Source organism: Merops nubicus, unplaced genomic scaffold (assembly GCF_000691845.1).
Source record: "Merops nubicus isolate BGI_N331 unplaced genomic scaffold, ASM69184v1 scaffold12847, whole genome shotgun sequence".
NCBI lineage: Eukaryota > Metazoa > Chordata > Aves > Coraciiformes > Meropidae > Merops > Merops nubicus.
The window spans coordinates 41,909-67,144 of record NW_008621045.1 but is presented as its reverse complement, the minus strand read 5'-3'; the positions used below and the strand labels follow the sequence as shown (position 1 = coordinate 67,144).

General features: G+C 39.7%; 1 protein-coding gene across 1 annotated transcript in view; it reads left to right on the top strand.

Annotated features, from left to right (window-relative positions):
* Nucleotides 1-9,135: 9,135 nt before the first annotated feature.
* The window catches only part of SAMD3 (sterile alpha motif domain containing 3), a 39,756-nt gene continuing 23,655 nt past the window's right edge, over nt 9,136-25,236 (top strand). Inside the window, exons 1-4 of the mRNA XM_008944321.1 lie at nt 9,136-9,214; nt 9,951-10,143; nt 24,352-24,537; nt 24,843-24,927. Of these exons, the coding sequence (XP_008942569.1) occupies nt 9,136-9,214; nt 9,951-10,143; nt 24,352-24,537; nt 24,843-24,927 (543 nt within the window). The remainder of the gene's footprint in view (nt 9,215-9,950; nt 10,144-24,351; nt 24,538-24,842; nt 24,928-25,236) is intronic.

Genomic DNA, 25,236 nt, shown 5'->3' with positions numbered 1-25,236 from the left:
AAAACTCTAATCAAATATTGCAATCAACGGTGGCCCCTTTATAAGTTGGAGGATGGGGAAAAGTGGCCCTTTAACGGGTCCTTAGATTATAACACATTGTTGCAGCTGATGTTGTTTCTTAAGAGGGAAAGAAAGTGGGATGAGGCGGTGTATGCCGATACGTTTTTCTATCTTCGGGATCACTCAGAATATGAACGAGACTGTGGTTTGAAGGCTCTACAGGATCCACTGTTTTTAGCATTAGAAAGGGAAAGGGAAATTAGAAAGCTAGCGGGGAAAGGCAAGCTGAGGAGGTGTTGCTCTGCGTGCAGTATAGGACAGAGGTGTACAAAAGCAGACAAAATAAGAAACCCAAAAACCGATGAACTACCAGAATATTATAAGCCACTGTTATTGCCCCCTCAGGGCAATGACGGTGAGGAAAAGAGAGAGAAAGTCCCTGAAAGCCCAGTGATTTCTTGTACTAGAACTAAAAGGGACGGAGTGACAATAGAGGAACCTCTGAGGGAGGCAGTAGGACCCAGCAGCAAGCCAGTCCTGATTAAGATGCCGATTTCTTCCTTTGATCTGGAAATCTGGAAGAGTGTGGCTCATGATTACCGGAATGATCCTGTGGGAGTGCCCAGACATTTCCAGTTTCTAGTTAAACAGCACGACCTTGACTGGAATGATATACAGTTGTTATTAGACTATTTGGCAGAAACGGAGAAACAATTAGTTTTGAAAACTGCCCAGGACTTAGCTGAGTATCAAATCAGAGGAAAGGTGGAGGATGTAAAAGATCATTTTCCCCTTCAAGATCCACACTGGGATCCAAATCAATCAGTCCCCATGAGGGCACTTGCTGCCTACAGAAATTGGGTAATAAAAGGAATGGAAAGAGCTATTCCAAAAACCTTCAATTGGTCAGCATTATATGCTATCCAGCAGGGACCAAAAGAAAACCCTATTGAATTCCTTGACAAACTACGAGATACTATGAGAAAGTACACTCCCCTGGACCCAGGGTCAGAAGTGGGAATTCAACAGTTAGTGTGTCTGTTTATGGGGCAATCAGCAAATGATATTCGAAGGAAGTTGCAAAAGTTGAAACCACCAGAGAGTAGAAAATTGGAGAATGTATTGTCTGAGGCATGGAGAGTGTTCAGTAATAAGGAGGAAGATTACAAGAGAAAAGATAGGAGAGAACTGAGACAAGGTGGACGAGGGAGACCCCTGGGCAGAAACCAGTGTGCTTGGTGTAAACGACAAGGACATTGGAAGAACGAGTGCCCAAAGAGACGAAAGGGAAGAAGTAGGGTACAAGCTCATGTCCAAGAAGATTGATGGGGACCTGGGGAATCTACCCTAGTGGATCCGCTGGTTATATTAAAGCTAGGGAAATCACAACAAGAGTTAGACTTTTTGGTGGTCACGGGAGCAACATTTTTGGTTTTGAATCAAGCTTTGACACCTGTGGACGATGATTTTGTAACAGTAAAGGGAGCTACTGGCCATAGCGAAAGGGCATACTTCCTGAACCCTCTCAGTTTCAAACTGGGAAAACAATTGGGAGTACAAAAATTCTTATATATGCCAAATTCACCGAAACCCTTATTGGGACAAGATTTATTGGAACAATTGGAAGCAGAAATAAAGTTTAAGAAAGGAAAACCAGAGTCTGAAGTAGGGAACAAACAATTAATAGAAATCTTAAGTTTGGCCCTCATAGACACCCCAGCTAAAGCCGGAATACCTGAGGAGATACAAAATCAGGTATACCCAGGAGTATGGGCTTCAGAAGTGCCAGAAAAGGCCAGAACCACACTGCTGATAATGGTAAAGGTAAAACCAGGAACAAGACCAGCTAGGATTAAACAGTATCCCTCGAGAATGGAGGACAGAGAGGGAATGTGACCAATTATTGAAAAATTAATTGAGAATGGGCTATTGACAGAATGTGAGTCAGAGTACAACACTCCCATTCTGTCAATTAAAAAGCCAGACGGAAGTTATAAGATAGTTCAAGATCTCAGAACTATTAATAAAATAACTGAGGATTTATATCCTGCAGTGGCAAATCCATGTACTTTACTGACCAAATTAAAGTCTGAATTGGCTTGGTTTACCGTACTGAACCTAAAGAATGCTTTCTTCTGCCTACCCTTGAGCCCAGAAAGCCAGCCTTTGTTTGCCTTCAAGTGGCAAAACCCAGAATCAAGACTGAAGACATGGACAGTGCTACCCCAAGGGTTCAAAAATAGCCCAACTCTCTTTGGGAATCAATTGGCCAAAGATCTGGAGCAGTGGGCATGCCCACCTGGAAATTGTAACACTACCTTAGGTAGTGTTACAATATGTAGAGGATCTATTGATAGCCACAGAAACAAAAAAAGATGTGCACAGAATGGACTATCAGTTTGTTAAATTTTCTTGGACTAAATGGCTACCTAGTATCTCCACAGAAAGCCCAAGTGGCACAGCAAGAGGTGACCTACCTCAGACACGAAATCCTGACAGGCCAACGGACCTTGGGGACAGAGAGGAAGGAGGCCATCTGCCAGACTCCTAGACCACAGACAGTTAAGGAACTACACACCTTTTTAGGCATGGTGGGGTGGTGTTGTTTGTGGATTCACGACTATGGACTTTTGGTAAAAGCACTTTATAAACTTCTAAAAAAAAAATCCAAAAGACTTGACATGGAACAGAGAAGCAGACAGGGCCTTTCATCAGCTAAAGAAAGAATTAATGAAGGCACCAGCCTTAGGGTTACCGGACACCACCAAGCCCTTCTGGTTATTCTCTCATGAGAAACAAATGAGAAACAAGGAATAGCCCTAGGAATTTTGGCCCAGAATTTAGGCTCGTGCCAAAGAGCAGTGGCCTATTTTTCTAAACAGCTTGATGACACAAGCAAAGGATGGCCCAGCTGCCTGCGAGCAGTTGCAGCAGTTGCACTTACCATCCAAGAGGCACGTAAGTTCACATTGGGCCAGAAGACCACAGTGCTGGTGTCTCACACAGTGTCAGCTGTGTTGGAGGGGCACTGGCTATCACCACAATGGTTCCTTAAATATCAAGCCATCATGGTGGAACAGGACAATATAGAAGTAGTGGTTACTAACATTGTCAATCCAGCATCTTTCCTCAGTGGGACCACAGGAGAACCAGTGTCACGCGACTGCCTTGAAACGATTGAAGCAGTATACGGCAGCTGAGCAGGCCTGAGGGAGGAGCCACCAGAGGACGCTGAGGATGCTTGGTACACGGATGGGAGCAGCTTTATCCACCATAGCATATGCAAAGCGGGATATGCGGTAACCACTACTGACCAGGTGATAGAGGCCAAAGCCCTTCCTCCCAACATCTCATCCCAGAAGGCAGAAATCATAGCCCTGATTCGAGCCCTGGAATTGGCAAAAGGAAGATGGCTCATTTGGACTGACTCCAAATATGCACTTGGAGTAGTACATGCTCATGGAGCAGTGTGGAGAGAAAGAGGACTCTTATCCACCCAAGGGAAGCACATAAAACACGCTGAAGAAATCCTCAAACTGCTGGATGCAGTTCAGTTACTGGAAAAGGTGGCTATTATGCATTGCAAAGCTCATCAGAAAGGAAGAACCACTTAGGAAACAGGAAATGCAATGTTGGACTGAGAGGCTAAGAGGGTGGCTGAGGAAGGTCCAATAGGAATCCAGACGGTAAAATACAAATTGATCAGACTGATTGTGAACCAAAATACTCAGAAGAAGATCAAAAACTGATTAAGGATTTGGGTGGAGAAATAGAAAAGGATAACTGGGCTAAAACTCCACAGGGTAAGCCAGTAGTACCCTTTGCACTATTATGGACAGTACTTAGAGCAGAACATAGAAAGACTTGTTGGGGAGCGGAGGCTCTCTATAAACACCTAAGTTGTTGCCCAAAACCTATATATTTCCAGTAGACAGGTGACACAGCAATGTGAAATTTGTTTGCAAAATAATCCTCGAGCAGGATAAAAAGGCCCATTAGGACAGATAGGAAAAGGTAATTATCCAGGACAATAATGGCAAATCGATTTTTCAGAACTTCCAAGAAAAGGGAGGTTTCAATATTTGTTGGTTTTGAAAGATACCTTTTCAGGGTGGCCAGAAGCTTTTCCTTGCCGAACTAAGAAGGCCAAAGAGGTAACTAAGGTATTGTTACAAGAAATAGTCCCAAGGTTTGGGGTCCCAGCAACAGTATCCTCAGATAGAGAGTCACATTTCGTTGCAAAAGTCGTTCAACAAGTCAGAAATGTATTAGGGATAGATTGGCAATTAAACACTCCTTGCAGACCACATGACAGCGGCCAGTGGTCAGGTGGAAAAGATGAATCACCTCATTAAATCACAAATTGTAAAGTTGGGACCGGAGGCCAGGTTGTCATGGCCACAATCCTTACCTTTGGCTTTCCTGAGAATTAGAACGAAACCTTGAGCCAAGGAGGGATTGAGTCCCTTTGAAATTTTGTATGGAAGACCCTATATGATACAAGCTGGGACATCCATACAAATTAGGTATGAAATACTGACTGATTATGTGGTAAGCTTGCTACTTCATCTCCAGGAAACAGAAAAATTGGTCTTGGGAACACAAGCCCAAGGCCTTGACGGACTAATTCATAATATTGTTCCTGGAGATTATGTGTATGTAAGATCCTTTTCAGATTCGCCACTGGAGACGAAGTAGGAGGGTCCGTTCCAAGTGCTTCTAACATCTCACACTGCAATCAAGATCAAAGAACAGACAGCATAGATACATCACACCCGGGTGAAGAAAGCACCTAACCAGAGTCACCAACACTGGAATGCAAAACAGCAGATGCCTTTGAAGTTAAAAATCGTGAAGCAAAATGACTGAGAAACTGTCACTAATCCTAATAATCATAGGGGTTTGGGAATTTGTAGCTTGGGAGAATAATCGATGTATTTGATTAATGAGTAATATTTCCATGACTTGGAATCTTTCTGAATGCTGGATGTGTAATCACCTACTGAAAACTTTGGGGGAGGAAATCCTCTTAACTAGGATGCTACTACCATCTAATGAAATGGGGAATCCTCTTATTGTAAGTCACTGGCGGACGAATACTGCATTTTCAGGTCAAGAAGTATCAGAAATTACACTAAAGGTCTGTATCCCTGAACCACCAGAAAATGAGTTGTTTTGCTTGTGTTTTAGAAGATGTACAAAGGAAAATGATATCTGATGTTTAAATTCCATATGTGTGGGAACTCAGTCCTGGTGTAACAAAACTATAACAATAAGGAGTCAGAACCTGTCTAATATAACATCATGGCCCATACCACAAGGAAAGGGATGGTTTTGAATATGTGGTATAAAAGCTAGAAAAAAGCCTTCCCCTGGCCTGGAGAGGGCCATGTACCCTAGGAGCCGTATTACCTGATGTAAGTATTCTGGATAAAAGGTATTTCTTACGAGGATGGGTTCAGACATTTATAAGAAGAATTAAACAAAATGATAATCCATTAATTGCCCATCCAACTGCCTTCCATAGTTTTGTTAGATGACTTTTTTCTCAACTGGGGGTGAGTGACTTGGAAAAAACAGTTGTAAATATATCTGCAACTATAGAAATAATAGAAAATGGGACTATGGACATGATAAGTGTCCTTCAGGAAGAGCTCTCTTCCTTGTCCCGACTAGTCTTAAAAAATAGAATGGATTTAGATATGATATTGGCCTCAAAAGGGGGAGTCTGTACTGTCACTAACACCAGCTGCTGCGTATACGTGGACCCAAGTCAGCGTGTCCTTACAGATCTCCACAAAATTTGGGAACAGACCCAAAATCTCCATGCTATCACTCTTGATACTTCTTGGGGTTTTCATAAAATATGGGACAAACTTACTTCTTGGCTCCTGAATTTAGCTTGGTTAAAGCAACTTTTTATGTTTTTGTTAGCCTTGGGTATGTTAGTGTTAGTGATATGTGTGTTAATTTCCTGTTTCTTTTGCTGTTGTAGAATTAACTTATTTGGTTACAACAGCTTGTTCTTACAAAAACAATGGACACTGTGCATGCTGTCAGAACAACAGTAAAAAGTTCAACCCTGAGGAAGACTCAGAGCCTTCACCCTGAAGACCCTGGCCCACGACTACCAGAAAGCAATGCGCAGGCGCGAGTGGGTGGACACTTATGATAATGAGTTTCTGGAAATAATTATAATGTTCCCATCTATTCTTGTGAAATCTAATGAATATGCATGATTTTACCCCATGTAATCCTCATTGTCTGTTCCCTTGGGGTGTAAGCTTGGAGGAGCGATCCCCCTGGCACCCATAATAAACATACCTGCTTTATAACCCTCCCAGAGTTATAATGTTTGGTTTTGCACATCATAACCCACTACATCAGAAGAATCTGTTCCACAGATAAGTCTTTAGCTTGATCTGATTAAACCCCAAGATTTTCATCCTTCAGTCTTGAAGAATTTTACAGTAAAAACGAGTACTGCCCTGGTTCATCCTACGGAAAATGAATTTTCATTAATTTCATGACATAATTTCATTAACCAGGGCTAGTTAAATCCTACTAATAGACACTCCTCCTAGGTGTTTGAAGACATGGGTCTCAGTGATTGGCTGTATTTATTAACAGGCAGGGATAATTCATACTTAGAACTGTTCCGAATTTAAATGAAGTAATAACGTGAATTGCTAAAATACTGTCTGCCTTTAAAATGTTGCCATTGCTGGCTTTTGTTGCTGTTCTGGCTTCTAAATGTTGATTGAAGAATATGAATATTTATGTGTTTCACCACACTGAGCACAGGGAACCCTTCACTGGATAGTCTTCTGATGCTACTGTAATAAATAGAATTATTAATGAAGACAAATATCAGTATCCAAGCTCAGTCTTATAGCTTTTACAATGCTGCAGGAAGACTGATGTGGTCTTTCTCTAGCTCCTTTATCTGTAGCATATGCAAGCAAGTGACATCAATTTTGAAAAGCGTTTCAAAGTATTGTGTGTAGTGACCCTTAATGCCTATAATATGACTTTTTTAAAAACAGCCTCTATACTGCCATCACTTCCTTCCCCCCTTCCAGCCCCTGCCAAGTGTACAGCCTGCATCTCCGTGTGCAAATAGATATTTTGCTGTACAATTAGCCAGAGAGGGCTAAATGTGCATATAGTTTTGCATGGCTGTAGTTCACTTGACACTGTGAAACGTTGGTATCTTCCTTGCTGATTTAGCAGGACTGTTTTAGGATGCTGGCCTTCTTATAGGATGAAGTATTGACCATCCCACCATTTTAATGTATCTCTTTAGTTTTACACTGCTTGCGTTGTCGGAAGGCTGACAAAGAGATGTTTCACAAGATAAGGCCTTAAGGGGGAATAATGGGACATGAAGCTTAAAAAGAGGCAGAAAGGAAAAGATAACATAAGGATTGCTAAAATAGTACCTATACCTAGCTAATTACAATGTGAAATACCTCATCTCTCAGACAGACCCAAGGCATTGTCAAAAGGAAAAGGGTTAACAAAGGTTCCAGATTTCACAACCAGGGGCCCTGGGTCCGTGGTACAACAACCGGCTATGTGCCGGGTGGTCCCAAAAGATATCAGGAGCCTCGAGATAAAGGAATGCTAAATTTCTGCCTTCGTACCTGAAGTTAAGAGTGGCAAAATGACTGGCCCATCATTTTCCTTACTGTAGTTTCTTCTTTGTTACTATTGTATATATGACAAGGCTGAAATGTCAGAGGTGTGCTAGTTCTGCCTGGCACCCCTTTTCTGCAAAGAACTGGAATAAAAGCAAATACCTCGACTCTGTGTGGACTGGATTTTGAACACCCGGTAAAGAACCCAGTTTTGGGACAACGGCTTGGTAAGGCAAGTATCTTTCTGCTTTGTGTTCGGTTTTATCTTTCAAGTTTTGGAACCCTTTTTTTTCCCCCCTTACTTTTTGCAAGGAAGTAAGAAGTGTGACAGGAAGGTGTGATTTTTAATTTACACCAGAGTTCTCAACAAATAATGACTTTTCACACCCTGTTATTGCTGCTTACCCTGGGGGAGGAGTTGTATGGCTACTGTTGTCATATCAAATTAAATCCACTCATATAATTCAGAACGACATTTCTCTTAAACTTAACCCTTTTAAGTTGCTGAAGACTACTGGCAGAAGAGCATATACTGCAGTGCATTTATTCTGGGGGGCCTATCTACTGTTGAAGAATGAAAATGAAAATGTTTTTATTTAAGGAAGTGCATCTATTTTGGGAGTGGGTCTCTGCTGTTCTGCTGTTGAAGGGTGAAAATGAAAACGTTTTTATTCAGGGATGTTGCTTTTTTTTGTTGTTGCTTGGGTTCTTTATTTATGTATTTATTTATTTTATTTTGGTCGTGCAGCAGATTAGTTCCCAATGAAGTTAGTGTGGATGAACCTTCGTGTTAGCCTGGAATTCAAGGGACGTCCAAGGGACGTAGTTTAAGAAAGGAAAAGTTCCCGCTATCTCTGCGTGACCCGCGCCCGGCTCTCCTCCTTCCCAGGGCGCCTGTCCCGTCTTCCCGGGGAGCGCTGGAGCCGAAGGAAGGGACTGGCAAACAAAAGGGGGAGTAATCCCCTCCCCCCTATTTTCCATGAGCTTTACTGCCCCTAATTGTTGGTAATTGGGGGTTAAGTATTTGCTCAAGTACCCGCTTGGTGGTGCAGAGAGGGTTAAGGTGCTTGGTTTACTATAAACATATAAGTGACAGACCCTTATCTGATGGTGTTGGGTTTTTTCCTTTCTGTAAAATGTCAGCCATTTCCTGATGAGCGTGGTGGTGGTGAATTTCACACCTTTTTTCTTCTCTGTGTGGAAACCTGAGTGTTAATGGTACTGGTGCAGGTCGTGTTTTATAAGGAATGAGGCTGTCTCTTAGAGCAGAGAGAAAGCAGGAGAGGAGGTGGAGAAAGGGATCCAAGGAAGCTGCCACTTGCAACAGGCATTAGTTGGATTATTTTGCACTCTTTTTATTCAGAGCATGTAAATATAACTTTATTTGCTAAGTGTTTTTTTTTTCCCTATGAAATGTTGTTCAGTTTAGAGTTGAGCATAAAAATAATCCTCTCTTTTCATTTCACAGTGAAATTTAGCATTGCAGTACCTGAAGATGGAAAATTGGTCCGTTGATCAAGTCTGCAACTGGTTGAGACAAAGAAATTTAGGAGAACTAGTTCCTAAATTTCGTGGTAAGCATTTTTGTTGTTTGTGTGGGGTTTGTTTTCTGTTTCTTTTTACGTCTTTGATTAGCACTGCATACCTACCTTATTTTGGGGCAACTATATATATGCTAACTTCAGACTTTTATAGGAATTTATTAGAGTGAGAACTGACATTTTGATTTATCAGATTTAAGCATGCATATTTATTATGAAGTCTCTGAGAAATGCTGGGGGATAAGATTAAGCTGGTGTATAAATAGATGCACCTCTCATCAGAGCGGGTGGTTTAAAAGGCTTGACAGGGCCTATTTTATATTGTCTAAATCTTTTGAAATAATGCAACTATAGTGTCTAAATGTTTTATGTCTGAGTATATAAACCTGTTACAAAAGAGTGCATGAGAACCTGTTAAATGAACAGGCTATTTGTTTTGTGCCGTCTTAAAAAGCTTGCTTTCCTTCATTAACAAAGTAGTAGTCTGCTGGGGTCTAAGCGAGGCCTGATTTGAAGTATTCAAATAGTCACCTCACTGCTTCTGTGTGTTTCAGACTTGGCTCTTTGTCAGGGAGACAAATGGCTAGGACTCCTGGCACTTCTTGGAAAAAGCTAAATCGTCATCTTTTTAGCAGCTGAAGGAGACTGTCAGCAGTAGAAAGCACCTTTGCCTCTGGCCCGTTCTCCATCCTCATGTTTTTAGGCATAGAATGTTACTGTAACTGTAAAGTTCTTTTACAGTAATTCTTTAATTCCCTTAAATCTGCAGAAGAAGAAGTAAGTGGAGCAGCTCTTCTGGCTCTTAATGATCGTATGGTACAGCAGCTGGTGAAGAAAATTGGGCACCAGGCAGTGCTGATGGACCTGATTAATAAGTATCAGCAGCAACAAAAAAGTGGGATAGAATCCCATACATACAGTTGTGAAACAGCCTCTCCAAAATTTCCAGAAGCAATCAGTGGGTATGTTTGCACATGGCACAGAAAATATCAGTCTGGGTATAGCTGTATTCTTTTCATAGCATTTTAAAACTGGCACTTATTAGCTCTTCAGCAGTAAGTTGTAACTGGGTTTTGTACTTTAAATATCTCTAATATGTGAAATGTAAAATAAGATTACTCCCTTGCGGTTTTAAACAGGGCATCAACATTCCTGAAAAACATCATTAATTAATTTAAACTGCTCTTTCTTTCCAGTTCTAGAACCTGGCTTTCATTTGGATGAAGTATCATCAAACTTTGCAAACACAGGAAATTTTAGCTGTAGCCAATCTTAAGCTTTTGAAGCACTTCTAAATGTTTGTATATCCTGGAGTAAAATAATGATTTAGTCAGAGATAGTGTTTGTCACAGTTGTATTTAAATTTAGTCTCTCAAAGGAAGCTCTGAATTTGTTCTAGGTGTAAGCATTTAACCACATTATGCAGAACTAGATAGTTGGGCATTTTTTTTTTTTTAGAAAACGAATACCACAGAGATTGTCTTTACCAAGCATTTTCTGGCTCTTGCTTGAGTAAGGTTTCTTTTTTTCATTTGTTTGTGCTTTTTTGGTGGGGCAGGGCAGAGTTTGGTTGTTGGCTTGGTTTTTTTGTTTGTTTGCCCACTACATATACCCTGTGACATGTACCCCCCTTCACATCATACATCATATGTCTCATTAACTTCATTTTATGCCTTCCCTGGGAGGAGAAGTTACTATGTATGAGTTTATTAAGCATGCATACTGGTCCCCCAAAGTTAGCAAAACTGCCAATTCAAGGTGACGGTAGGTTTTTGTCCTTGTTTTCCATACAGATGCCACTCACACCCTTTTGTGAAACTGCTGCTCTACTCTGCCTGCAAGCTCTGACTTCCTTAGATACTAAGTCACACCCTCTTCTCAAGCTGCTTGTTCCATTGAGTTATATATTGCAGTTAAAATATAATTACAAAAATCCTCTCCATCTTTTATCCTATCATCTTGGCTGAGGAGAAACTTCCTGAGCTCTCAAGAGTGGTTTCTTCTCATTCCAAGAATCCTGAAAGCAGAGAATGACTTGCCATGGATGCAAAATGCTCTGTGTTGAAGGAAAGGACTCTGGCACTAAGACTGCATTGATACACAGTAGTAACCCAGCAGGAGTGTATTTGTGGTGTACTGTCTGTAGCATTTCCCTTCATCCAAAAGGAGTCCAGGTTGTGTGCTCTGAGATGATTCCACAGGGAAAACCCAAGCATGGTAAATGGCGATGACTTGGTTATTTCCAACCAAATTGCACTCACGTCCTTGTGAAAGTATTTATGAAACACCTTGGATTGCATTGGTCCTGCATTGCTGGAGGGAAGGGGTGGGCTGGGCAGGGGTGGTGCAGGAGGAAGACAATTTGCCATTTCTCAGAGACCTGATGTATACAGTCACAGCCAGACTCGTCCTGGTGGGCTTGATTTATAGAAAGCTTCCTCCTTCGGGGTAGAGCAGCTGTCAGCTGTGAGGAAGACTGCTTTACGTGGGCCCTGTACTTCATCCAAAGTGCAGCAGATACATAGCAGATACATAGATTTCAGCAGAGAATTTCAGCAAGGAACAACATGTTCTAATGTTTAGAGCCGTTTGAATGCTGCTTTGGTTAATTAGATTTTGTTCTTCATTTTCTTTGGGATATTTGGCTAGACTGTGTCTCAGGTGTTACTGTTACCCGTGTACTTCTCAAGTCCTGCAGGTCAGGCTTTACTGTTTCACAAAGAGCACACAGTTCCAATAGTGTGGGGGCACAGCTTTTCTGAGCAGTTCTGCAGACTCCAAAACAAATAAAAGGCTGGAAATCTCAAATGTCAGTGAATACAATTTAGCTTAAAATATTTCCCTGCCTGGTCTTCCTGCTAGGAAAATAAGATGCTGGTATTCTTCTGTTTACAGGGCACCTAGGTAAATAAGCAGCTGTTTCTGAAACATTCTGTATGTCAGACTCGAGGACCACAGAATAAAACTAAAGCATTTTTTAAGAAATGCATCCAGTCATGTATTTTGGGATGAATAAAAAAATCAAGATATTCAATGCAGTTTGGGGTGTAGAATGATAAAAAGCTCCTGAAGTAAAAACAGTATTTATTGTAAAACTAAAAGCCATATGCTCATATGCAGGTGGCAGTAAGTGCTATTTATTAACTCTGTAACGCTTGTCTTAGTGATGTAGTTTGAAATTACTTTATCTGTTCGGTACATCTTGAACAAAGTCTTCTAAGAATAATTTCTTTTGACCTAATTCGGGTACTTTATAACTGAAGTGTATGAGACTCTTTTAAAGTAACATAATAAAATTATTTCCTTTATAAGTTACTTTGACCCAGAGGAATAGAATATGTGGCAAACTCAAAAATTCACAGATCCACAATGCATGTGAAGTGAACTCATCTTTTTTCTCTGTTGCTCAGTGATGTTAGGCTGAATTTTAGCCCTGGTCACATGAGCAAATCACTGCCCTGAGGTTCACTGTTAGTAGCATCCACAGCTATGGCAGCAGGAGACAACTGTGAAAATTGAGTCTTCATGTCCCTAGCTCTTCTTCTGTGGTGCATGAGCCCAGGTGAACACCAACTACCTTTTCTAGTTTGCAGAATTCTCAGTCAGACTGGTTCCCAGAGCCAGCTCACTCTGCGAGCACCAGGGCTGAGTTAGAGGAGGCATTGCTCAGCCACAAGGCAGGGGAGAAAGCAGCAACATAGCCGTAGTCCAGGTCAGCTGAAACAGCTGTGGAGCTTCCACAAGCTGTCAGCAGTATTTCCCTGTTGTGTTTCTCAGTGAATGCTATCCCCAGTGCTTGTTGGTGTACTCCTGGCTGGTTATCTCTTTATCCTGGTGCCGTTAGGGCATCTTTAACTGCATGGGAATTGTGCTCTGCTCGCCTCAGTATTGGAAAGAGAAATAAAGTCACTGGTTGAACATGGGGTTCTCAGTATGGTAGATGGACACTTTCTGTATGAAAGTAATAGTCTTGTGAAGGGACACGAAATGTGACTTACCCTTCCAGCAGTTTGGATTAAGACACAGAAATAGCAACTTGCATCTGTCGATGGTAGGAAAGAGGTGTTCTTGGTCCTGCAGTAGAAACTCTCGGATGGCACCGGGTAAATCTCAAGATGCTTTCCAATTCCAAGATCAATTGTTTCATAGAGAACATACTGGGTTTTTTTCTGATTTTAACTGGACAGCTGAAAAAGATATATTGATTCATGAAAATAGGAAACTCCCCTTGTAAACTTGGCAAATGTTAATGTTACTTCCAATAACAGCCTTTCATGTGTGAGTGCAGTTGAGGCTGGAACAGTTTATGAAGCATTTTTGGAGTTTGAAGATTCTGAAGAGATGAGGTACAGAAAAGGATCTAGGCCCCCTCCACACAGCCCCCACTCCATCCCCCTCAAAGAAAAAAAAAAAAAAAGTAGTGAAAAGGTTGATGACTGTCATGAATTTTTGGCAACATAATAGTAACCCCTTATCCTAGCTCTGCCGTTCCCTCTCTGCAGGGTAAAAAGGCTGATGTTGGCTTCTACCAGCAAAAGAAGAAATAACAGGAAAATAAGGAGGGAGAGAGGTGGACACCAAGGTTAAATGGAAAGCAGTGTTTTGGACTAGCACATAGAAAGCAAAGTGGGTATCTAGAGTCTTTGGTACTAGTGACAGGCTAGAACTGGACCAAATAACAGTAATAGCAGTATGTGTGGCCAAGGTGGCATTTGAGGATCTTCTAGTGATTGGAGTAATGCAAAGATGACTTGAAGTTTCACGATGGACTTAATCTCCAGAAAAAAACAAGTGTTCACGTTTCTAGCTAAATAGAAATTGCCTTACAGTACTGCATAAATCACTCTTTCACTCTACCCCTTGCATAGTGAAATGGTTGGTTATTCCCAGAGATTAAGAGATGGCAGGCTATAAAGATGGCAGTTATTCTAACTAGAATATCACTAGGTAGTAGTATTTACAATTGCCCTTCTAACTTGTCAGAGTTTGATAATTGAAATGAGAGTTTAAGAGACATCAGCATCACATAAAATCATGACTATTCAATATGTTGGTTTTATCCTTTTCTATTTCTGTCACTGGTATTTTAGAACCCTAAAATATCTCTTTTCTATAAGCTGCACAAAAAACTGACAGCAAAAGTCTCTAAGTTTGTTTTTTTTTTTTCTTTCAGGGCTACTTACAGAAAAGTGCTAAATTCCTCTGGTCCTGTGGAGCAGAAAAAATATCTATGCTCAACTGAAAATGAAGGAGTAATTGATCACAGAGTGCTAAAGCAAAAGTAAGTTTATAATGCTTTTACTAAATTTTCCTTACCTTTTGAAAATGACATAAACACTTTTTTTAAGACTAAACAGATACTTTATAAAAAGAGATCCTAATTATTGAATGCCAGGTTCAAATGTATCCAGGTATATTTAGAAAACAGCAGGAACAGAAATTTAATATGATATGGCTGAATGAAATAGTCTAATGATGTTTTTTTCTGCCCTTCATCCTTAGTCCTTGCTCACTATCTCATATGTTACCTCGTGCAGAGGGTAAGATACAGGTTTGTCTTTGTCTATTTTTTAAAAATTCCTTTTTACAGATGTATTTTCAATAGCAATCTGGTCAATTAATCATACAGGGTGGAATATGGCTGTAAAAAAAAATAATCACATGCTTGAGGCACCTTAAATATAGCACTTGGGAAGGTAAGCATGCTGACTTCGTTTGCACGCTCATTTTCCTTGGTATCAAAATGAGTCTCGCTAAAACTGGAGGCAAGACAGATGGGTTTGGGTTTGTTTGGGGGTTTTTGTTTGGGTTCTTTTTTTTCCCTTATGCATGCTTTTCTACTTTGAGATGGGCAGTTAGTGTTGGAAGAGCATCCTGTTCCTCCTTCAAGGCAATTGTCTTGTCAAGTTTTCTCTGCTCATCATCTGTCTTTATTCCTGCCTACTGTAATTTCCTCCCTCCCTGTTGCAATTCTTCCCCATAGATGTGACTAATTGCTTCACATTCTGAGGAAGGGGAGGTTTCCCTGAAAAAACGTCTATCTAAAAGAGCAGACAAGGAGTTAGGGTTAAGGCTGTCTGGGAACAGGGGAGAGGTCTTAATGAATCACATCGTTAATGCTTTTAAAATAAAGTGCTGCTACAAGATTCACAAGAACAAAACAAAGAAACCCAAACCCAAAGCATCCTGTCAGTACTGTTACCAACGAAACAAACCTAGATCATGTAAGCCCTTAGAATAAACTATTAAAATGATCTTGCAATAATGGTTTTTACCGTGTATGAAGGATGCTTATTTTTAATTAATGATCAGTAATTTGCCTTGTGCTGTATCAAGAGTTTTAAATGGGTTGTGTGAATCAGCCTAGAATAGGCTGGCTTTAGGAACTGTTCTCAGCAGATGTTGTCAGTAGCAGCTTTCAAAAAAGCCTGCAACTATTATTAAGGGAGAGGAACTGCAAAAGAGCAGTGCCAATTCACCTCGGGGCAAAGGAGCAGAAAAGAAGTCTGCTGCTGTAAGTGGAAGTGCCCCCTCTCAGTGAAGTAATAGATTCACTAAAAATCAGTGGAGCTGTGATGATCTGTAGTCTTGAAGACCTGAGTAAATTTTATGAGGGCTTCTATTTAAAGGTCAGATGAGAAGCTGGCAAATGTCTTTCTCAGAAACAGCTGTTTTAACTAAGATGGAACTGAACAGCCCTTGCACCCATTAGCTGCTGCCCTGGGTTCATCCCAAGCTATGTACTATTTTTGGAGGTGAATGCTGCTGTTTAGATATGACCCACAGCAATAAATCTAGTACTACAGAGGTTAGGTTTGAATAATTTTTTTCCTTCTTCTTGCCTTCTCCTTGCAGTACTCACTCACTGCATTTTCAACAATAATATAAAATTTTGATGTTTTATATGCTTGAGGGGATTATGCCAGCTATAAACAGGTTGTGAAGGATTGAACGAGATGTTTGTTTTAAGAATTTGATTATAGGAACAGAAAAAGTTGCCTTGACTGTAATATAATGATATATTCTTAGCCTAGAGTACAAAAGTAAACCCCTGTCTATTTTGCTAATACTGTTACTTTGAAAGCCGGGTTGGTTGGTTTGCTTCTCACTTAAGTTCCAGTCTATGGATTTATGTGCCTTGGTGAAAAGTTTTTCACATCAGATTGATGGTGGCTGGTTTTTGTATTTCGGCATAATGTTAATTGATATTTATCTGAAATGAACTAGTGGTTTTCTGTATTGCTTTAAATTTAGAATGTTTGAAGTCCGTGCATTCATTTCTCTCTCCTAGTCTGTCATCTTAACTGATGCTGAAAGGGAAGTTGTAGTAATATAGGGAGATAGTTCTGCAAACAAAACACTCTGGACTGTCTTACTCTGTGTAAGAAGTGTAGGTACCCATTTCTCATCATCCAGGCCAGATTTGGAAGAGCAGCTAAGAACAATGACGACTTCCCCTGTTCCATAAGTGGGTGTTCCCACTTCACTCACTTGGCAGCAGATCAGCTCATAGAAGCTCTTCTAAAGTCAGTTCTGCCAAGGGTCAGTTTAATTTAGTGGGACTGGTTTAAATATACAGTTCAAATAATATTTGGCCAGGGTTACACTTGTAGCCTCTTTCTTCTCATTCATTCCATGCAATCTGAAAAATAAGAACTTAAAATTTTGTGGGTTGGGTTTTGGGGGCTTGTTTTTCCCCCAAAAGACCCATGCAACTACAGCTTCAATATCTGGCATGGCTTTACTTGACATGAATTTGTGGGTGCTTTTATGGATTATTAGTGCTAATGAATCGGCTCAGAGTTTCTCTGTATATTTCCTGTGTAGACAGTCCTAACAACTGTGTTAAATACACTCTTCTGTATTATGAAATATTGCAAAAATATAAAAGAATATTGTTTAAATGCAAAAATAAAAAGTGGATGCAGCAATTGTATATATATCTTTTTTCTTGTATTGATATTGTGCATGTATATAATCAGATGAGGTTTGCAGGTTACCTCCATGGAATAAGTTTTTGCTAGCAACTACAGAAGTAAAAGCAGCCAGTCTTTTTAACCTCCCAAGAAGGTTAATCTTGAAGTGGTGCTTTTCTGTGAGGATAGTAAGATAGCTACAAAGAACAATTCAATAAATACTTTTCCATTACACCTGTTTTTCTGTATCAGAGTACCAGCAGTCTGATGGCTCCTGGCAGCCTGGTGTTTATCTTGTTGCTAAGACAGAGGCTGTCATTACTTGTAAATCCCTGATACTGCTGTGAAAAAACAACCTTTTATTAGTTGGTTTATAGGTTCTCTCTGCCTTTCCTCAAGGTGTTTGTTTATCAAATAACATGCCTACTATATCCCTTTTTTAGAGTTTCCAATATGATGTTCCAGCTGTTTTCCTTCAAGAGTAATGTCCTGTTACAAGTTTATTTATACATATATTCTTTCTAAAAACACGTTCTCTACCTCTTGAGTGTATAACAGATTTACCATCTGAATGACTTCAAGTAATTTGTTCAGACCGGTTTTATGTACACAAGCAGGATAACAGATCTTTTGGCCAGCTTTGACAGCCTAAAACCTTTCTATTTGCTGCAAATTTGGAAGATGTGGTCAGTGCTCAACCAAAGCTGGGCCTGCTAAGTGTTCATATACCAAACAAAGCATTGCCAGCACTGACAGTATATTAGTACTGGTGCCCAGGTAAATTTGGGCAGATAGCAAGGACAACGAATCAGAAGATTTATTTGAAAATGAACTTGTATCCTGTCTCCAAGGTGGCTGTGATAGCCTGCATGGTTGCAAACTGCCATTTGTTCATTCCTTCAGTGGGGCTGGCTTGTCTCCTGCAGGCCCTCTGAAGGTCAGGCACCTGCCAGGGTGCACCAGGGCAATGTTGAACTAGTCACACCCCGCTGAGAGGGTCTGGAGGTGAGCAGAGCAGGGAGCCACGTTAGCAGTGCTGTGCATTGCCTTAGCTTGGGCAGTCTCGCATCCAGCAATCTCACATCAGTTGGACCACAGGCAACTGCACTGACTACTTCATAGCTGCATCTGAAGTGTGGGGTTTTTTTTGACGTTTCATTCTGTTAATGATCTTTAGAGCTCCTTCCTTTGCTTCTCCATTGCCCATACATCGGTATTGTTGATCTGTCTTTAATGTGTTTTACCAGAAACATATTTGTGCTTGTTCTTTACAAATAAGAGGAGGGGGAAAAAAAAAGAGTAGCTAGCCTGAAAAATGGTCACTGAGTCAATTATTTCATGTGATTTCACTTCCTTTACACAAGAGAGCAAATATTACTTTTTCATGTATACACACATGCAACTATAGTCTTACAAAGAAAACCTTAGCTGCACTGTGCCTTTTCATGTATAACTTAAGAGTTTCTTAGTTTCTATGCAGAAACTTTGTTATTGATATCAGAATTATTTCTAGTAGATGTAATGATCTTTTTTCAGTTAGTTCACATGGACAGGAAAAGCAGCCATAAAAAAGAAAGACAAGAAGAGGTACGTCTTGGAAAATGATCTATAGTAGAAGAAAATAAATACTGTTTTGTTCAGAAATACGGGCAGGTGCTTCCTGTGATTATAACTTTTCAACAACTGATGTTTAGGGATTGAAAAGCCATAAACTGCATCTAGTCCAATAGTCTTAATAGTGATTCATTGAATCTTTCTTCTATGAATTTGTCTTACTACTTCGGAAGCTATTTATTGTTTCATTAGTAGATTTCATAACAGAAAAAAAATATTATTTTTTATTTTGATGAATCCTGATAATTTCACTTCAATTGTTATTCCATCTTCATAAAAACTGTTATATATATGAGGTTTGGTTTGTAGGCTTTGGGGGAGATTCTTTGAATTTAGGTTTTCAATTTATGTGGCTGCAGGAATTTATGCCACTTTTTTTTTTTTTTTTTTAAGTCAGTACTTTATACCTCTGTTATTGCAGTAGGAAGCTTAAGAATGTTAAATTTTATTTAAAAAAAACCAGAAGACTCACAATAATATCTTTTCTGTGCTTGTTGCCTCAATGTTTTTTGAATTCAAGGCAACTAGATTCGTGGTTTTAGAGCACTTGAGGTGAGCAGAGCTGAATTTACTGATGGAGCTGTGAGTTTTCCACAAAACTTTGCAGGAAGAAAAAAAAGAAAAAGAAGTTAGATATTCTTCCTTCCACACAAGAAACAAGCCAAGTTTTACAAGTTACTTGCAGAAGATACTAACTGCATTGCCCTGTTAAATAAAGTCTAGCAAAGTCATAACAACAAATAAAACCTGTTTCTTTAAAATGGTCTGATTTAGCTAGCAGTTCTGTCAGTCAGATTCCCCAAGGAGCATTATTTATTCCCATCTGTAACTTACAGCTGCTGCCCTTGCATGAGATGGAAGTGCAGAACCTTCACATACATGATGCAGCTCTTCAGAATTGGAAAGTGACAAAAAAATCTTAACTCCTTCTAGAAGAAGGTTGTCTGAATCTCTCAAACTTTTTTAAAGCTGATTAATTTTGTCTCTAACTTTGTGCTTGTGCTGAATGTGCTGTTTTCTATAGCAAGGGCACTGCAGGAAAAGCTGAAATGGGCAGTTACAGTGTGTCTGTCAGCTCCCACATCCTAGCCTGGCTGAAGCTAACTGCTGCAGATAAATTCTTCTTCAGTCTGAAGGATATCTGCCCCTACGTTTAGTGGGAAGTGAGAAAGTAAAAGATATCATCAAGCGCTAGGTGGACTGCAAATACCAGTCTCCAGGGAATAACTGGGAAGCTGCATTTGTGCTAGACAGTAGGAAAAGGTGGTGAAGCACATGAAGAGAAAAGCATGAGAATCATTCAGGCACAGGTCTCAGAACTGTGAATAAAAAAAGAGAGCCTTATTTTATCCTACTACTGAGAGGGGGGGAAAAGGTTTTGTTTGATATTTAATCTTCTGTCAACATTTCTTCCTTTTGATGGAAACAACCTTTACAACCTTAAATAATGTCATACATTTGAAAGCATATTATATGTGTGTTAGGGAAAAGGAACATTTTTTACAGCTACAGACTTTTCCTTCCTTCACATCTGCAAATTCTTGTTTTCCTTTTCTCTGCTGTTTCTTCCTCGGCTTTGTAGATATGGACTTTTTTACAGCCTACAAATCTTCAGGCAGGACTCTTGCTGATGCTTGGTGTAGACACATGAAAGGCTAGACCTTAACCTGTGAAAAACTGGAACCCATGTGGCTGAGTTCTATCTGGGTGTGCTGAACATGGAAACCCATTGATGTCAGCAAAGTTCTGCTAAATTGTAATGTCTTCTGAGTTATTTGGACCTGAGCTGTTGAAGCAATGGGTACCATATACTCATGGACTTTAGGAAAGTAGACAATAAGAAAAGCATGTGGAACACAGCCTGTTCATGCATGTGCTTAGTTGGCCTTTAAGTAATTTTTTTCCTAAATGAACTAAATGGATGCAGGAAACTGATCCTTCTTACTGGTATGCTGAAAATGCAGAAGCTTAAAAATTACCAACTGATACAATCAAGTATTTGAATCTGTTTCTAGTTGTCTACTGCACTTTGAACAGCTATCTTGAATGATCTGTCTATATTGATGACAAGATGATTTCTACTTACTTGTTAGAGCTAATTCAGTCAGCTCTGTCTCTTGGTGTGAGGTCGCAGAGAATACTGAGCTTGGAGACCAAGATACTGTATTCACTCTTCATTCCTGTGCAGTCTAAAACTTTCATCAAATATCTGAGTAATGCTGCAAAATACTTTGTCTTTCTGGAAGTAAAACAAGATATTCCCTGGGATTAAGGGTCCCAAGGTTTGTTTAATTTAAAGAGGTGAGGGGTTTTGATTTGTTGGTTGGTTTTGGTTGGTTGGTTGGTTTGTGGTTGTGGGGGCTGTTTTTGTTCTCATTTGGTTTGATTTGGTTGTTTTTCCCAGCTGAAGAAGACAAACATCTGCCAAAATGATGTTATTTTGTAGTTTTGTATCTCAGTAAACATGCCGTGAATGAGCATAGTAAAGCTCTAACAGAACCAAAGAAATAGCTGTGTGAAACTGCTGTGACAATACAGTAAGTAAAGCGGTCATCTACCAAAGATAAGTGGTCAGAAGCTCTGTGATGAGTTGTGTCCTTGCTGAGGATGTGCTTCTTAGGATGCAGTTCCATACTGTAGCTAGAGAGACCAGCTTGCTTCACCTGCACTCGTATTCGTTTCATGTCATGGGGGTCCATTTTTGGGACCTGAACAGAGAAAACTAAACCAAGATGAAAAATAAAGAATTTCATCACTGTAGCTTCTTGAAGTAACTTGCTGCAGGCTTGGAGGCTTCCCAGTACCAGTAAGAAAGGAGTAGAGACATGTAACAGTGGGAGGAGGGAAGCACTGATATTTGGCAGCAGATACGCGTTGGCTTGGTTTAGTTACATCAAATGTCTTAAGAACTGAGAGAAAAGATGTAGGAATTTGTACTTTGAGATCTTGATCTTATCTCTGTGTCTCAGGTTAGCTAGAAGACCAGAGAGGAGTGGTTAGAAACAGGCTATATATTTTTGTACCTAAGTCTGTAAGCCGTAATGCTGTTCTCCACAATCAAGGAAGGTCTTGGCTTTATGCATAAATCCCAGTGCATATACAGTTTAACTGAACTGTTCTTTTAGTTAAACAAGCTTGCATGTGAGCCTTTCTGGGGATAAAGTTTAATGTGGAATTGTTTCTCTTCAGACTAACCTTTATCTCACTGTAAAATATTACTGCACATATGTAACACAATTGTCTTAACAGTGATAATTTCAGCAAAAGCTAGTAAAATGTTTAATCTGTTGCACTGTGGAGATGAAAGGAATTTTTGGATCTTGTTTGGACAGCAAAGGAGTATTTTCTGTGTCAAGTAAGGCTGAAGAGAAATGGAATTTGAGGTATTTTTGTTATACTGGCAAATGTGAATGGGCTGGTGGGGACGAGTTATCATGCTTCCATGGCTATTAGCCATCCCACCTCCAAGAAAAAATTATTTTCTTCAAGGAAATTAGTACAGTTCTGTTTGCCTGAACTGAACTTGCTAAACCATTCCACTTTTTGAAATGGCAATTCGATATCACTGGTTTCACAATAGAAACATCAAAGCTGCTCAACTAAGAATTACTGCACATTTTAAACTTATGTACATTTTTGAGCTAGTTTAAATGATAACATGTTGAAAATGGTAGTAACTTGCAGCATGTCTGCTGCATCACATCACTGAAGTCAGTGAAAGTACAGGAATCAAACGTACAGGCTCCTTATTGATGCCACACTGAACAGCTGCACTTCATTTGCATAGAAGGGATTTCCAAGTGATTTCAGAATTTAAGTTGGGTTTTATTTTCCCATCTGTGTATTACTTTATCACCAAAAAAGGACACAAATGTGTCTGTGTGGATATGTTTGCCACTTTTCACGGAGCTTTTCCTTCTTTTGAGATTGTGAAGTTCTAACAGAAGTTCACTACAGTTTGCATCTCTTGTTAAGCAAGTAAGCTTGGAGAGACAGCGTCCCTGGCCACTTTGTACCCATCTTGCAGGGGGAAACTGTAGTGCTGAGTGCTGCTATTAATATATCTACAAGGATCAGATGATAGTACCCACATTTTACTTATTTTTTCAGCATTGCATCACAGTTTGCAACAGTGCTGGGGTTGGTAAAGTTATGTCATGGCTGTAGAGATTTTATTAGCCTTCAAGCTACCGACCCCATTAAAAGACACCAAGATGGTATGGCAACATAATCAGGTCAAAAATTTTATGAGAGTTACAAGCTAACTTATGCAAGAAGATATTTGGACTATAAATAATGCTACAGGGGTGCAAAATAACCTGCCTCTCACATATATAGTAACCTTTCAAAATAATATAAACTAACCTATTGCAAATGCTCATCCATTGGTATTGCAGTTGATTTTACTAGCCTAAAGATATTGGTTACCATGTTTGTGGTTTTGTTTGTTTGTTTGTTTGTTTTTGTTGGTTGTTGTGTTTGTTTTGGTTTGGTTTTTTACATCCTTATCTGAAAGAGGCTGGATAGCAAAACCTCTCAGTTAAAACATTGCTAAGACTTTTCACAACTCTTGCTCATGTATCTATCTCTTGTTTATGGGTACTGTAGAGACCTTTAGGAGTGAAAACTTGAGTATTTTGACTGGACTGAAGTCTAGCAATAATTTGCCTCCATAACTTTATAGGTATCTGTATATACCATGTAAGCATTTACATTTGCCATCTATTATGATTTTATTTTTATTTTTAAAATTCTTTTAGAAGTCTGGTAACTGTTTCCAAATTTCAGAGAGCTATTAAATTACAGCATATGTGAACTATGTTGATACCACATATATAACAGGACTCTTCAGATCTTTGGCATCTCTTGCTTGAAATTTCTGTGTTGGGGCTGGCCTAAAATAGCTGGGAAGCTGTCTAAGGCTGCTAGAACCACTCCACTTTTTAGGTGGCTCTGGATTGCCTTCCAGCTCAATTTATCTCTATTTTGCCCAATGGCCCTTCGGAATTAGGGTTTAGCAGGCTTTCTGGAGGCAGGAAGCACCTGGGTAGTCAGTGGCTATATCCTGCCTCAAGTTCGCCCCAGCTGAGGTGTGACGTCTGTAAGTAGTGCTGATGGTCTTCTTGGAATGGGAGCTGTAAGCTGGGTACTTACAGGCTGTATCTGCATTGTTTCCAGATGTTGTGCTGATGATAACAGTGTTCATACCTTCGCTGCTCTCCCCTGTGGGAGGACAGTCTTAGCTAATGTCTTGTACAGTATTTTATTCAATTAAGTTGTTCTGCTTACGTTCATGAGTAAGTTAGCAGAACGGGTGGGAGACATTATATATCATGACAAAATTATTTTGCAACAGCAACAATTCCTTAGTAAGTTCCTCTGCCTTTTGCTTTCAGTTAATGATAATCTTCTAGCATCTGCTGATTAAAACATTTCACAGCTGACATCTAGTTTTGACCACATGTGTTTTAATTGCAGCTTTTGTGGGTATTCTTTATGTAGAAAGCAGAAGAGCAACCCTCAAATTTCTATAGCAATAACTTTCCTTTGTGTTGAGTTTTTGCTTGTATTTTTCTTTCCTTATTGCTTGCATTCCCATAAAAGAAGGATGTGATTGTGATGACACCTTTTCTTCTACAGAAAAAATCTGAAATCTTATTTTGCAAGATACAAGACATTGCAGTGGACAAGTGCTTATGCTTTGCCAGACTTCCCTTACGATGTCAAGTGCATATTGGCAGAAAAAAAATGCCCTGATCACAGTATGAGAATAAGGATTATTGAATTTTTACAAGCAGACATGACAAAATACCTGGAAGGATCACTGTGAGTAGACAGTTATGTTTATTTGGGGACATTAACTATTGTCTGCAGAAGTAAATTTTCAAATGGATGTAAGGCCATTATCTCTAATACATTTGCTTAATAAAAGGAGGCTAAAGGCCTGAAACCTGTTGGAGCCAATAGGGAGATTTCATACAAACCTTAAAGCTATTCCCTTTGTTATTTGGAGGGGAATCGGTAGTCTTAGAAATAGTCAGTTTAATGTTTATCAGTACAGACTCCAGATGTTGTCTAATACTGTCTAGAATACCAACTATTTCTTTTCCTTCTCCATCTTGTTTACACAGGTACCCGAACAGTCAGCAATATAACGTTGTTGTCAGTGCTCTGCTGCAGGCATATCCGTTCCTTGATGAAGATGGGAATGGGTTTGTAAGTATGGTAAACAGTACTCCACCTTGAAAAATACAGAAATATTTTTTTTTCCACATAACTGATCACAAGAAAATAATCTAGGTCGGAGGAAATCAATATTCAAATTTCTTATATACTGTATTCAGAGCTGTAAGCTTCCTTTTGACATGTTTGGCAAGTTACATTCTTATTTCATTGTATTAATTAAAGATTAATCAAGTTAGAGCCATTCCTCAAAGCCTTTATGAGACCATGCAGGCTCATGTGTGAAGTCCCTGGAAGAGTGTTGGTACAGTTTCTTTTTGGATTGATTTTCCTTAAAGGATG